Raw genomic sequence first — 15258 nt, 5'->3', positions numbered from 1 at the left:
ATGTCTGTTAACCTCCATTTGTTTAGTTTTGTCCTTTTGCATTACGTATGAGCAATGCTTAAACCAATTTATTGTTACAATGTAAGCGCATAGGATAAAAGTTTGTCAAAGCAAAAATCAAGAAGTTGACCAAAGCGGGGATTAGATATGAACGAGAGGTGAAGATGATGATGGACAAGATTGAGGGAATTGACGGTAGGGAAAGGGAGGGACCACTAATGACGAATGACATAGCCAAGCAAGAGTCCTTAAAAATTGAAGTGGCTTTTGAACTACAGATGGAAGAGATCTTCTAGAGACAGAAGTAAAGAGATAGATGGATCAGGGAAGGGAATCGAAATACCAAATTCTTCCATAGCATTGCACGTCATCATTGAAGAAAAAACTGTGTGGAGGCAATGGTAATAGATCATAGAGATTTTGGATAATGAGGGGTTCAGAACGAAAGTGAGAGAATATTTTAGCAGGTCATATTAGGAAGAAGCAGATTGGAGGCCCAGACTGAATGGCACTGATTTCATAGTTCTTGAAGAACTCTACCAGGCTTGAGTTGGAGAGAGATTTCTCAGAAGAGAAGATTCATGATAATCTTATGTCGTGCAAGACAGACAAGACTCCTTATCAAAATGGTTTTAATATGGGTTCCATTTGGTATTATGAACTGTTTGCTTAGATAGTGAGACACATTTATTATAAAATAATAAACTAAAACACTTTAATTATCAAAACAATGAATTAAGCATTCAACCTCCCAGACTTTAGTTTTTGCACCGAAAGATCAAAAAACTTTAGTTTCCAAACCAGTAAAATGAGAAAGCCCAATTTGGGATTGAGACATTTTTAATATTTGACGAATCTCTTATAATTTTGACTAAAAAACTTAGGTACAATGTACTCTCTATGTGCAATGACCAAAGGTTCTTATACTTTAAATTAAGAGAAACCTTCTCATTTTTATTTTTGCACCAAGAGAAGAAAGTTCGTAATTAAATGAGGCTTCAAGACACGTTTATTTTAAGAGATAAAGACATTTTTTCTTTACGCCCAAGACTAAGAGACTAGAGAATGTAACTGTTGGAACAAAAGTGTAAAGGCATATCTTGTTTGGCAATGAGTCACCATAAAAGAAACGATCAAAATGCAGCCTCTACTACTTGAAAGCTCTCACTATTCCCAATACAGTTCAAACAGAAAAGATTTTCTGTGGTCTGTATAGGAAAGTAGAATCAACAAAATGGGAATAATGGTTCCTATATAAAACACGCGCATATAAGAGGCAAAGTTTTGATGCATACTAAGACATGTTTCATACAATATTAAAAGTATTAAAACCTCTAAAAATGTTGAACTTCTGCTTTGGATAAATAATAAAAAGAAATTGAACAAATAATTTGTAGGAGGACTTGCATTATGAATACTTACAAGTTAATAAGCAAGAGGTAATGAATAAAAAGAAAATTACTGTAAAGCCAAGAAATGAACACTTTAGAACCATAACTGTGTAAGGCAATTTTATTGAGGACCATATTTAGAGTCGTGTCTTCGCGCCATCCGTACGTGACAACTCAAAAGGCAGCAAAAATCACGGGACAAATAAGAATATTATATAATCTGAATCAACCACCTAAATGTATAAAACATAGTAGATATTGCATACCTCTTGAACCAGCAATCATCGGCACTTGCTGAAGGAAGAATATGGAACAACCAGAATATAGCTCTGTAAATCAGAGAGAGAAGAAAAATTATCAAGTTATGTTCACTTGCTGAATGAAGAATATGGCATAACTAGGATATATCCCTGAAAATCAAAGCGCAAAGAAACAATATCAAGTTATGTTGACAAAAGTTTCAAGAACATAATCAATAATCAATCATTTGTTAATAAAAAGAACACTGAAATAACATCTTTTAAAATTAATTAAAAATATTTTACTGTCTAACTAATATTAGGACAGTACACATAGAAAAGTGATAATTCAGCAGGATATGATTTGCTTGCAATATATGGATGTCCATGCTTAGATGCATGAACTATTTGCTAAGAATAGTTGAATATGCACTTTATTAAATATCACAGTCTTATATATATGAATTTTCTAGCATAAAAAGTAAATAGACAAGTAATTACATATACTGAATTTTAACCTAATACCCTTTAATCTAATTACATATACTACACTCTCCCTAATACTCCTCATGCTGGAGAATAGAGATTATCAATACTCATCTTGCTAATAATGTTTTAGAATGCTAGTTACTTAGGCCTTTGGTCAACATAGTTAGAAGTTGTGAACTAGTCGACATATATTGGGTACGTACTAAATCATTGTCTACCTTCTCTTTGGTGAAATGTCTGCCAACCTTGATTTGTTTGGTTTCGTCCTCTCGCACCAAGCTATGAGCAAAGGTTAGACTGATTTATTGTCACGATATAAGCACATCGAACAAAAGTTTGTTAGAGCTGAAATCAAGAAGTTAAGCAAAGAAGAAGCAATTAGATATAAAAGAAGGTGAAGATGATGATGGACAAGAATGAGGGAATTGATGGCAGGGAAAGGAGGGACCATTGACAACCAATAACTTTGCCAAGAGAGAGTCCTTAAAAGCTGAAGTGGCGTCTAAACTACAGATGGAAGAGATTTCATGGAGACAGAAATCAAGAGACAGATGAATAAGGATATGGGATCGAAATATCAGGTTCTTCCATAGTATGGCAATTCCTCGTCGAAAAAATAACTGTGGCGGCGATGGTGATAAATCATAAAGTTATTTCGGATAATGAGGAGTTGAGAACGGAGGGAAGAGGTTATTTTAGCAGGTCATATTGAGAAGGGACGAATTGGAGGCCCAGACTAGATGGCATTGACTTTAGAGTTCTTGATGAGTCTAGCAAGCTTGAGTTGGAGAGAATTTCTCAGAACAGAAAATTCATGACAATCTTATGTCGTGTAAGAGAGACAAAGCTCATGGTCCAAATGGCTTTAATATAGGCTTTGTTCAGGAGTTCTGAACGGTTATGAAGGAAGACATAAGGGATCTCTTTCAATAGTTGCATAAAATTGGATCCTTTGTTCAATCTCTTAATGCTTCTTTCCTTGCAGTTATTGCAAAGCTTAGTGGGATTCGAGACATCTAGGACTCTAGACCCATTAGTCTTGTGGTAGCATATATAAGCTAATTACCAAGGGCCTTGTGAAAAGAACGGCAAAAGTAATTAATAAAGTGATTGGGGACACTCAACATGCTTTTTTCAATGGTAGACAGATCCTGAATGCGACCTTTATAGCAAATGAAGTGGTTGATGAGTTAACTTACAAAAAGAGGGAATAAGTGTTATACAATCTCGATATGGAAAAGGCTACAATCAAGGACTCCATTGGGTCATTGCGTGGTCATTGAGAGAGGGGTTTTGGGCGTGGGAGGGGATTTGTAAAAAGAAAAATTATCTTAAAATTATTCATTTTACTATCTTTTGAGTGGTATTAAAGGAGATGAATGCTAGGGCTTTTGAGGGGAGTAAAGGGGAGATGTCAAAGATTAAGGATAGATGGTTATACATGTTTGAGTCTGTAATCTTGGGTCATGATAGAAAGTTAATTAAAAACTGGAGAGTTTTTGCACAAGGCTGGAGACAAAGTTTCCCCATAACCCAATTTATTTTAGAAAGTTAATTAAGAATTATATATATCGACTGAAATTAAAAGTACCAGAAAAAATCAGAGGACAAAAGGTTAAGTTAATGATAAGACATATATGCAAAAAAAAAAAAAAACAGCTGCTAGTCTAGAAATAGTAGAGAGAGAGAGAGAGAGAGAGAGAAACAAAGACAGCAGAACAGAAGTGATCAAATTATATTAAACACAGTAATCTTAATTTTCTTTCCCTAACTGAACGCAATGCCATAATACCTAAAACTAAGTTTCTTCAAACTGTCTTAAAGACTAAATATGTGAAAAGGTCTTGAGCCATAACCCAATAGATTGGCATACAGAAAAGTAATATTTCATAATTTCATCAAACATATAATACTAATCTGAGACGAATCTCATGGTGCAAAAAGAAATCGTTAAATAGACATTCACACAACTCACTATTTATTTCAACTTTAAAAGAAAAAAAAAGCCAAGCCATAGAAAAACAACAGCCTTATAGCATTCCAGAACATATGAAAGACCTCACTGGTACAGGAAGCTGCAGGAGGGGGTTGTGAAACACGTCTTAAATGTCATTCTTCTTAGAAAAAAAAAAGAAAGAAAAAAGAAATGTAAATGGGATAGATAGAAAAGCAACAAAACAAACTAACTGCAAATCGCTTCAAACACTACATACCAACGTATTTCCTGTAGCCTTTCTTTACCATTTGGTGGTTATAATCCCTAGAAAAGAAGAACAAAAGTAATTAGGTCTAGCGGCAATATAAGATAAGTGAAAAAGTTCTCATAGTAGCAAGCAATCGACGTGCAAAAGTTCTCATAGTATCAAGCCTGTTCAAGCATCCTTAAGCAATCAACGCGCAGAAGTTCACTACACATTTATGTTCAAGCATCCTTCCGCATTCTAACCATTCTCAAGAAAAATCTTAGATGTTTTATCATATTCCTATTGGGAAAAATGAACCAAAGAAGGTCAAACAAACGATTAAGACGGCGAAGATAAAATAAAGAACTAAAAGACTGGTTATAAATTACAGTCTCTTCCTTTTACCTAGCTTCTTCTAATCGTTTGCTCAATCTCCCTTCAAGGATTAGAATCCAAAAGAAGCCCAAAACCTTAAATCTCCAGAACAGAGAAGACCCAGAAGAAGACGAGCCCTCTTTTCAGCGGTCTTCTTACACAGAAACCCTCAAAGAACCCCTTTCTTGTTTTTGGCTCCGACCAGAGAGGACGAAATCCACCTCAATCCTCGGCCTTCGTTCTCTCTGAATCCCTTACCCAGAAATCGTAAAGTCCGACAAGTCCAACATCGAATGAAATGAAAGCTCCCCCCCCCACCCTCCCCCGCCCCCCAAGTAAATCTCGATTTTCCTCTAATCATCTGCCCCGAAACCCCTTCCCTTATCGGCCCCAGCTTTCACCTTTATAGCCACTGCCTCCTCGCCGTCACGCGTAAGACTTCTGACCCCGCCGTACACAGCGCACTCCAACACCTGCTCCCCTGTTCTCAGGTCCTTTCTCTGACTCCATATTGTGAACGTGTTCCCTTGCTGCTTCTCTCGTGCTCGCCTCTTCGGGCGTACCTTCCTGTCGTCTGCTCTCCCCTTGAGTTATTTCTCTTTCCGTGCAACGCCAAAAACAGACGAGAGTGTCTCCATTTGTCTGCTCGCAAAGGAATTCTAAAGAAGTCCCCACTTGCTAGGCACCCTTAAGAAATTTGAAACCATGACCTTCTGTCTGGGGTTGTGTTTGGTATGGGTTTTATGGTGATCATCGGAAAACCATAGAAAGGCGCCCTTAAGAAATTTGAAACCTTGACCTTCTGTTTGGAGTTGTGTTTTTGTATGGGTTGTAAGGTAACAGATTTTATCGGCTTTAAAAGAAAGGTTTTGAACTCGGGCTTGATTTTAAATTCGGTACCGAATTCAAAGAAATGAAAATGGTCTTGGTGGATGTTTTTCTAGACATTTCCAGTAATTATATTTAGTAGTAAAACTTTAAATAATAGTTAACACGATCAACTTACTGATGAACACATATATTATAATACTAATTTTGTATTCTTTAAATATTATGAAAATTTACAATTAATCAAAAGAATTTTTAGAAATTTGATTTTTGTTTTTTTTTTGTGTTTTAGGATGATTTGAAAATGATTGAAAAATAGTAATAAAATACTACTTTCGTTTTTTTCTACTCTCTTCAACTTGTAAATTAAATTTCATTTCAGTCAATCACCGGCAATGTTCATAATTATCAATTAATAAAATATATATATATATATATGTATATAAGAATTTTTCTTCCTTTACTAATATATTTACCGCCTAATTCAAATAAAATTTTAAATAATATTGTTTTTTTACTCTGCTAATATGAAAAGTAGCAATATAGCTATTATCTACATATATATATATGTATGTAGCGACTTATGAATATTATCATGAATATTTTTATCTGATTTAATATTTTAATTTTATTGTTGATCTAAATGTTTTCAAAAAATATAATTAGGATCTCCAAATTAAAGATGAGTTAATATATTATATAATTATTACCAATAACTTAATCTTTACTTTTAATAATTGTTTTGACTGAACTTTAAAATACATTAAAGTTCAATATCTGTTCTTAAGAACTTGGAATGTATTGAAGAGATTTAGAATAGTTATTTATATTTTGGCATTTATGGTATTGCTTGATTCGGAGGTAACACAGAATGCATTACTGAATTAATTAATTAATTTTTTCAACAACAAAAATTTAGAAAAATATTTAGTTCTTACCAGAGTTTAGATTAAAAAGTAGACAATGAATTTTAATAAAGAAATTAGGCCCTGCCCTTAATTTTAGATTATGTGAAAGTCACTTTACGAGTTGCAAGTATCTTCTTTTTAAAATTTATTGTACTCTCAAGAATCAGAAAGACTTGATTAAATTAAATAATAAATAAAAAAAATTTAAACCGTTAATTTTTAGAATTTTAAATAATTAAGAAGAGACATAAAACTAAAATTGATCCCTTCATATTTATATTTATGTTTGTTTTTGTTCTAGGATACAGTATCCAGGAAGCTCACCATATAAAATCTTCATGTGAGGAGGCTCTGATTAGATTTCTCAAAGAGTCTGGGACTATCTCTACCAATGACCGAAAGCAAAGCTCTTGCTTACATTTCTCTACTGCCTACAAATCTCATAGAACCATAAAACTAAATTGTTTACACTATAATTCCTCACATCCCATTTGATCAAACTTTTGTGCAATTTTTATTTAATCAATAAATTCAAAATGCACCATAATTTTCATGTTTCAATTATTTTTTGCACTTGAGCTGCATTTTCCAATTCTCACTTAGCCAACTACGAATTGAAAGTTTTCACCGACTATGTCAAAATGGGAATAATCTAACATCTGGATAAAATTGTAGACTAATTATATTAAAAAAAGATTGAGGTATTTAGAGGAGATTTTTACTATCAACTCTAAACTAACAACAATAAACATATTAAGCTTCTGAACATATTAAACATAATAGCGCAATCAATGTCGTCACCCTATATTTTTCTTGCTTTATATAAAACTTGAAAATAACAATTTGTAGACATTTGTTTTCAAGACAACTTCATATCTTGTTTCGCACATTCTTATCAGCATCGGAAACACATCGCACAACTGAAAATACACTCACCTTGAAATACACTCAATGAACCTCTTTCGTGGCATCTCAATAAATCAGTTGCCAGGTTCAGTGCTGTTTGGTCTCGAAACTGGTTGAATTCTTTGATAAGGTTTCCTAGTTAATGTCTCTCCTCGCAGTGCAGCAACATACCGATCATTTGTGTCCTCCTTTCTCTGCAGCTCCCCAAGATACTCTCCCAATCTTTCTCGGTTAACTCTCCCCATCATCTGATTCATAAAACCATCTACTAAGATGTCTTAAAATTGGAGGGAAAAAAAATTGCTAAAGCAATACGTGAAGCCACTAAATTAGGAAAAAAGCACTTGGCACAGAAATCCCAGACAAGATATTAAAAACATGGAAGCCAAGACTAATGGCAAAATCATGAAAAAAAAAATGTGTATCCGTGTCTGTGCTAACAGTGCATGAGGGCTACTCAATGCAAAACACGAATATAAATGATGTTGCTTAGGATAATGATGCTTGGGTTCTTTCATCATGGCTAATTTGACAGAATCATGCTGTAATATAAGGCAATTCTACTTATGATTCTAATATTGGTTTTAACAATGCTAAATTTGAGGTACTGTCATCCCACCCTAAATTCCTTAGTTACGGGAATTCAACACCCACCCGAAAATATAGGAACTGAGTGTCCATCATAAGGAATTAAACATAAGGCAGTTGTAAAAAACTCAACAAATTATTCTAATCATACATACTAAGACTAATAAGAGAATTAGAACGAAGAATTGACTAGAAATCGAATTATAGTTGAACTAAATGCAAGTATTTCTTAAGTTCTTGAGATGTAAATTAGTCCTGCCATGGAAAAGAAAGCATAAAATATTAGTGTGAGAAATAACAAAAGATTATTCAGGAAAACTTGAAAAGATATCTTATGTTGTGACTAAAACGATTCTTAATTACCATGCAGACATAAAGAGTATTCTTCAAGCCAGCAATGTTCTTAAAAGAAAGAAAAAAAGCAAAAACAAAAAGAAAAACAAACTATCCTTTTATGTTCTTAAATATGAAACTCTAACTTAAATTCCAAACATTTTTACACTGTATCAGTAATAATAATAATAATAATAATAACAATAATAAAGTTACAATAACCGCACTATTTAGCAATTGTACCAAATACCATCTTGTACTTTTAAGACAATGTCTATAATATAGTTCACACATGTTGCAAAAAGAACTGTTCACAAATTAAACATTCATTTTTTAAATATTATTATAAAAAATTCTCAAATCTCCAAATTTCTGTTTCTTCTGAAAATTCTGAAAATCTGCCTTTCCTTTTTTTTTTTGGAATAAAAGATGATTTAGTAAGATAAGAGGAGAGGAGTACAATCAAAAGAAAGATACCCTCCACATGTTACAATCTATAGGGAGCAAAAAAATTAAAACAGATATGGTACATCTAAGAAATTATGGGCCAAAAGTAATAATCTCCCAATCTTAATGGAGGACAGAAATAGCTAGGTCCAAGAATTTTTCATGCTCTTCGATCCATAAGAATTTTTCTGTTTCTCTTTCCCCTCTCTCTCAAACTTTCTCTAGATTCTATTTTCATCCTTGCTATTCTCTTATTTCCAGATTCCTCCCCCATATCTTTATTATTCTCAAAATTAATTCCCTATTCTATATTACCACATAATTATTTAAAATTCAATATTTTTCCCAATTCGGCTCCAGTAAAGTACATATCAAGACTGGCATGGACATTAAACAAAGACTGTAGGATCTTCATTTCTCTATGATTAGGATTCTTTTTATGCATAATTGTTCCTGACTTGCTTTAACTAGCATCTTGCTGCTTGAATTGCTAGCCATTTTCTGCTTGGTTTTGCAGCACTTTCAGATGTAGAAGATAATGATGGTATAGGATTTTTTTTGGGGGGGGGGGGGGGGGGAGGAATGGAAATTTTGACATTTTAGAAAAGAATATAGAGATCCGAGATATGTAAATTTCTAAAAAGAAACTCTTTTTAATAACAGAAAATTACTCTTTTAGAGTCGTTTTGGGTTTAGCTCATTGATGCAAAATATGAAGCTCTTAAAGTGGACATAGTTTAATAACAGGAGATATGAGATAGAATCAATAAAGGAACATAAATATTTTTCGAAGTTAACTAAAAGGAATATGAAGATTTAAAGTCATTTTTCAATTTTTGGAGAATTCTATAATAAAAGAAAATAGAAAGATTCATTTTCCTACTTTCTAGATTTCATATTTGCCTAATTCTTTCTATTTACCTTATTTTTTTATTTACTAGGTTTTCTAAATTTCCTTATTTTGATGTATTTAGTTCCTATAAATAAGATTCATAGCTTAGTTATAAAATAGACTATTCATGCCAGTTATTCAAATTGAGATATTGATTTAACTATTGAGATTTGAAATTCCCAAATTTGATTCTTAATAAATTTTTTCCAAGTTTTCTCTTCAAGCTCTTTTGTCCTAACATCAATTTGTCTCAAAGCCCAAACTCAATCCATTATGCTAAAGTTTCCTAGATTTCCTATTTCTCTAATTCTTTATATTTAATTTATATTCCTATTTACTAGGATTCCTAGATTTCTTATTTTTATGTATTTGGTGCTTATAATAAGGTATTTAGCTCAGTACTTAAATATTGAGATATTTCTTATATTTGGTGCCTATACTTCTCGACAAATTTTTTCCTATTTATGCTATTCATGACAACTATTCAAATATTGAGATATTTCTTTTTAAAAAAAAAATATTGAGATATTTATTTAATTATTGAGATTCGAGATCTCCAAGTTTGATTCTTTAGAAATTTTCTCTAAATTTGATCTTTAACCTCTTTTTTTCCTATATCAGTTTGCATCAGAGCCTAAACTCGACTCATCAGGCTGCCCCTAGTTTACTCATTCTAACTTCACAAAATACAACCCCACTTCTGCCCAGTCTGTCCTTGTCTAGTCACCTCCAACCTAGTTCTTGATATTCTTATACCAGCTCTAAAGGATCTTAGGTGTGCTCTTCTAATTTTTGAGCTTAGTTTGGTTGAATTCCTGTCCTATATTCACTTTCCGCAAGTTCTTTAGACAAAAATTTGCTTGGAGTTAGAGAGAAATTCAAGATGGATTTAAAACATGAATATATTTGATCATATATTTGTAATTACGTTCTATCGCGTATGTAGTTCAGTTATAAAGGACGACTCAAGATGATCTTTATGAACTTTTTGATTAATATGGATATGCGGAGAAAATTAAAATTAGTTCGAAATTCAAGGTTGCAAGTTTTTCTAACTCATGAATTTTGTGAAGATGCTAGTTGGACTCGAGATTCTTTTCAAGAATATTTTTCATATGATAGATATTATAGAATAGAACTTCAATATCATTTTTCGATATCTAAAATAGTGAAAGCAAGTGTCCCCCCTATAAGAGATAATAAGTAATAAGAGCAATTTGACACATTTTATTCTTATAAAGTTTTAAAGATATAAAAATAGTTATCCCAGATTTAAATGATAAGATTAATATGTAAAAAATAAAAATGAAAAATGTAGAGAATCTTGAATCTTCAATTGCACAAGAACCTCTCATATCTGAAACGTCCATAGAACATGAAGAACAAGTAAAGGATGCAAAAGTGAATGAATTGGTAAATAAGCAAAATCTTATGGAAGTACTACAACTTAATGATCAAGAATTAACTAATGGTACTGAAGGTACGTACAGAAATAAGGTATTTGAGATAGTAGAAGAGAATGGGAACGAGGTTATTATTCTTACTGATCAAGTTGAGTTTTCTAGCGATGAATCTCTTAATTTAGTTATAAGCAATGATGATATTGAGATTGAAAATGACATTGTTCTTGTTGATTTTAAGAAGTAAGAGACTCTGCTTGAAGATAGTATTTCACATTTTTTGGCATTTAACAGCAACGAGGAAAGTGAAGGTGGATGATGGCTATTTCCAGCCATTATGGCTCCTTAAGTTGTCTTAAAACAGTGATTCTTTCTTAAATCTTACCCTTGCTCAAAATGAAGGTGGATGATGGCTCTTGGTTCCTATCTAGGACAATCCTTGGTTTGAAAATATTCCTTTAGCAGCCCATTTCCCTCAACTTTAGATTTGTCCCAAACTCACCATGCCAACATTTCTTGTTTCAATAATATTTTAACAGTTCTCTCTCTTGAAATATGTCTTCTTTTGAGAAATCTAAATGATTGGGAAGCTGATAATAAAACTTCTCTAACTCAGCTACTTGATAACGTTGTTCCATTCCAATAATCCTATCGTGAAATCTGCTCTCTGCAACCCTCAGGCCTTTATTCCTAAAAATCTTACTGTAAATTCTTGACTCATAATCCAATTTCTCATAGTGACATTTTTAATATATGTTTTAAAGTGTTCTTCTCCCAGTAAAGTTAAGGTTTTTGTCTGAAATATGGTTTTCGATAGGCTGAATAGTTATAATTTGCTCCAAGCTCGACAACCTAATCATGCTTTAGCCTCTGGGATTTGTGTGACATTTTTAGAGTTGAAAGATTCATAACCATCTATTTCTACATTGTGATAACCTGGAGAATTCAATGTTGGTTGTTTAATACATTGTTTTTCTTGGGCTTCCTAGCACAACTGAGGGTTTTTACAATTTCTGTGGAGAAAGGTATTTCTGCAGAGAAGGCGTATGAAGATGGAAGTGCTGTTCGGGGTTGGTGTATTGAGGTGATTAGGAATCTCAACGACTGGGAGGCTGCCAAGTATGCTGAGCTTCTCCACTTGCTTTCTGAGGTGAATATGATTATAGAGAGGGATCAGCTTGTTTGGAAACATAGGAAGAACAGGATGTTCTCGGTCAATTCCTATTATGAGCTTTTGATGGGAGAAGGTGATAGTAGATTCGGTTGTTTCCCTGCCAGACGGATTTGGAAGGCCCAGGCTCCGCCAAAAGTTGTCTTTTTTGCTTGGGAGGCATGCAGAGAACGCATTCTGACGATTAACAACCTTATGAAAAGAGGCAGAGTGATGGTGAATGGGTGTTATATGTGCATGCAGGAGGTGGAGCCTTACAAACATCTTCTATTACCGTGCCCTGCAGCATATTCTATCTGGACTATGGTTTATGGCCTTTTGGGAGTTAGTTGGGTGATGTCGGGATCGGTTAAAGATGAGATTGAGGCATGAGAGAGTATTTGTAAAACAAAAGACTTACTAATATGATTCCTTTGACTGTTTTTTGGGTTATTTGGAATAAAATAAATAAAAGGGGTTTTGATGGGGTGGTTAGTGACTGGTTAAAGATTAGAGATAAATGGTTTCACTATTTTGGTTCCGTTTATCTTGGGCAACACAAGGAGGATTTTGGGTATATTATAGATAAATTAACAGAAAAATAAATAATTTTGTATATCGATTACATCTCCTTGGTGCTGTTTATAACTTTTTTTTTAAATAAGGTGCTATTTATACTTTTTATTCTTGTTAGTTGAAAAAAAAAACAATTGAGGGTTTTCTTTTGTGTTCGAATTTGAAGAAAGATGCAAAAGCTCTTTGTTTTTTTTCATTCTTTGTTGGGTTATTGATGATTTGGATTCAGAGAAGCACAATAATTTTTAGGGCTTACTCTTCACAATTTATGATCTTTGGGGATAGTCTTTCTTTGCCTCCATTTAGACTAAGGCACATGGGCACTTGAAACATTTATCTTTGTCTTCTTTTACATAGAGATTTGTTAGCTATTCTTTCCCAACACTAGTTGGCCTTTTTTTTTCTTTTTCTCTATTTTTCTATTCTTTTTCTCTAAGTGAGGATATCTAATCCTCCTTTCTATCTACCATTCTTTTTTCTTCGTTTTTAATAAGATATCTTTTTATTTAAAGAGAAAATAAATTCTTAGGTGTGATATTAAGAAACTTAGGGGCAATGCCTAGATTTTCATGACCCAAAACTCTTATGCAGGCAAATGACCCTAATTTGTTCTAAGTCACATTGTCTTCCTCTTTGAGCAATACTCAAGCAATAACACCTACCTCCTTCCTCAGAGGCTATCTTGAAAGCCTTTGATCCGATTACTAACAAGTTTTATCCAACCATTAAATCTAAACCTACTTAAACTCAAAAAAAAAGAAAAAAAAAATGCTTACCTGCTGTAATTTAACAAATGTTATTATGCCAACTCAAGCCCACTACTATATCGTTGGAGGTATTAGATTCCTTTGTTTTGTGGGGTTGGTGAGTTTGTAGATAGCCTTAACAAATCAACCAAACAGGAAAACATACTGATACGGAAGAACCTATAGTAATAAAAGGAAATTGAGTTGATTAAATCTTTCTATTTGTCATAGATTAATAAACTTACCCATTAAACTTCTGCTTTCTTGGTTCTACATTACCGTGTCTTCTTCAAAGTTGGCACAGGCAACAAGATTTGGTTTTAGGATGCTTTTGGTGGTGGGACTCCATTCCCAGGTTTCAATTCCCTACTTTATTCAATCTAGCCAGATCCAAGAACAGGGTAGAGAATAGGTATAGTTAAAACAGGATTGAGAATAGGTATTACTCTTGTTTGAACTCTGCCTGTACCAAGTAATGAATTCTTTTTCACTGATAAACCAACACACAGTTTTGATAGACTTGAGATTAACACTAACCACATATTCAACTCCTATTAAGTGATAAATTCCGCACAATCTTCTGTCTTCTTACAAACTGACAATAATTTGGATTTGCTCAGGAACAAACGCTAATTGCTGGAAAATATGAGACAAACACAAAACAAGAAACTTTAAAACAAGATGTATGCAACACCATAAATATAATTCAATTTTTATTTCATAGGAAAAAAAGATGAAACCCTCGGTAAATTGATCAGCAAGTACCTTTAAGAATGAAAAGAAGGTATTTCCATATTACCTTCCGTTCTACTTTACTTTTTAAAACATATTCTAGAGAATCAAACAGGGGAGTAAACACTTAGTTTCCTGCACTTGCGCAAATCAAACAGAAAAGAACAAACAGACGCAGTAGAAAGAGAAATAGAGACGAGAGTAGGAACAACGTACAAGGGATTCTGGTCTGGTAGTCTGGCGGAGTTGGGACTCGAGATCGGAGTTTCGAGAATTGGTGATCTGCATGACGCCGTAGCCAATGATTCCAGGTACGACGCCACATAGGGTGGCAAAGGTGAGAAAGAAGGGCTTGGAATCTCGAGTCTTCCTCACAATCCACCTCCATGTCTCGCTCTTCTCCCACAGTATTGACATCTTTTCTGCCCCTTTTACACTCTCAACTCTTCGAACACTTTTCCAAAAATAAAAATAAAGCCTTCTGCAGGTTTCTTCTATGCGTTATTATCGATCAAACTCATTTAACTAAGTCTATGCCTTGGATCATTAAATTAAAGAAAAAGTAGGTTCATAATCTGACCTAAGTAAACAATAAAATTTTTATAATTATACATAAATAATATAAATTTTATTTTACGTAAATGAAGGAAAAAATTTAATAACAATATAAAAAATATTACATCTTAACTTGTAGTAAAAAAAATTTATGTAAATGAGGTGTAGGAAATATATAATTAAGAGTTTATATACTATAAGTTCAGAGAGCTCATACTCAATTAAGAATTAATCACATAATAATATTATCACATTCATATTTTATTTTTCTATTTAAATATTAAATAGATAATTATTATTTATTATCTATATAATCATATTAATTTTATTTTTTATATTATTAAAGAGTAAAATAAATTAAGGTATTAAATAAAAAGTAAATATGAACATTAAAGAGCAAATAAATTAAGACATTAAACAGAAAATAAATTAGAATATTAAAAAAAATAAATCAAAATGTAGAGTTGATATAAAAAAATCAAGAAAATAAACCATTTTATATTACAAAAAATTTGTATAT

At 32.8% G+C, this 15258-nt stretch overlaps 2 protein-coding genes across 51 annotated transcripts in view; both read right to left on the bottom strand.

The window, feature by feature from the left end:
• Positions 1 to 5598, bottom strand: part of LOC110817296 (uncharacterized) — a 40366-nt gene extending 34768 nt beyond the window's left edge. For 18 of the 50 annotated variants that reach the window (XR_015817076.1, XR_015817075.1, XR_015817073.1 and 15 more), the window contains exons 1-4: positions 4708 to 5590; positions 4333 to 4379; positions 1658 to 1720; positions 1499 to 1564 (exon numbers count right to left, since the gene is read on the bottom strand). Coding sequence is in view for 25 of the 50 variants with exons in the window: in XM_022045767.2 (XP_021901459.1) it covers positions 1499 to 1564; positions 1658 to 1720; positions 4333 to 4363 (160 nt within the window). In the remaining 25 variants the exon portion in view is untranslated. Of the gene's footprint in view, positions 1 to 1498; positions 1565 to 1657; positions 1802 to 2337; positions 2399 to 4332; positions 4603 to 4707 lie in introns of all 50 variants that reach the window. The other 32 variants (XR_015817090.1, XR_015817091.1, XM_022045764.2 and 29 more) reach the window with 14 other exon arrangements.
• A 1592-nt stretch (positions 5599 to 7190) lies between these two features.
• LOC110817302 (centrosomal protein) lies at positions 7191 to 14719 on the bottom strand. The gene is made up of 2 exons (XM_022045775.2): positions 14400 to 14719; positions 7191 to 7567 (listed from the first exon to the last, which is right to left on the bottom strand). The coding sequence occupies exons 1-2, from the start codon at positions 14598 to 14600 to the stop codon at positions 7394 to 7396; spliced, it is 375 nt and encodes a 124-aa protein (XP_021901467.1). The 5' UTR covers positions 14601 to 14719; the 3' UTR covers positions 7191 to 7393.
• Positions 14720 to 15258: the final 539 nt, after the last annotated feature.

The sequence above is a fragment of the Carica papaya genome, chromosome 2, assembly GCF_054855325.1.
Source record: "Carica papaya isolate Zhongbai chromosome 2, ASM5485532v1, whole genome shotgun sequence".
NCBI lineage: Eukaryota > Viridiplantae > Streptophyta > Magnoliopsida > Brassicales > Caricaceae > Carica > Carica papaya.
This window is presented reverse-complemented; position numbering and strand designations above follow the sequence as displayed.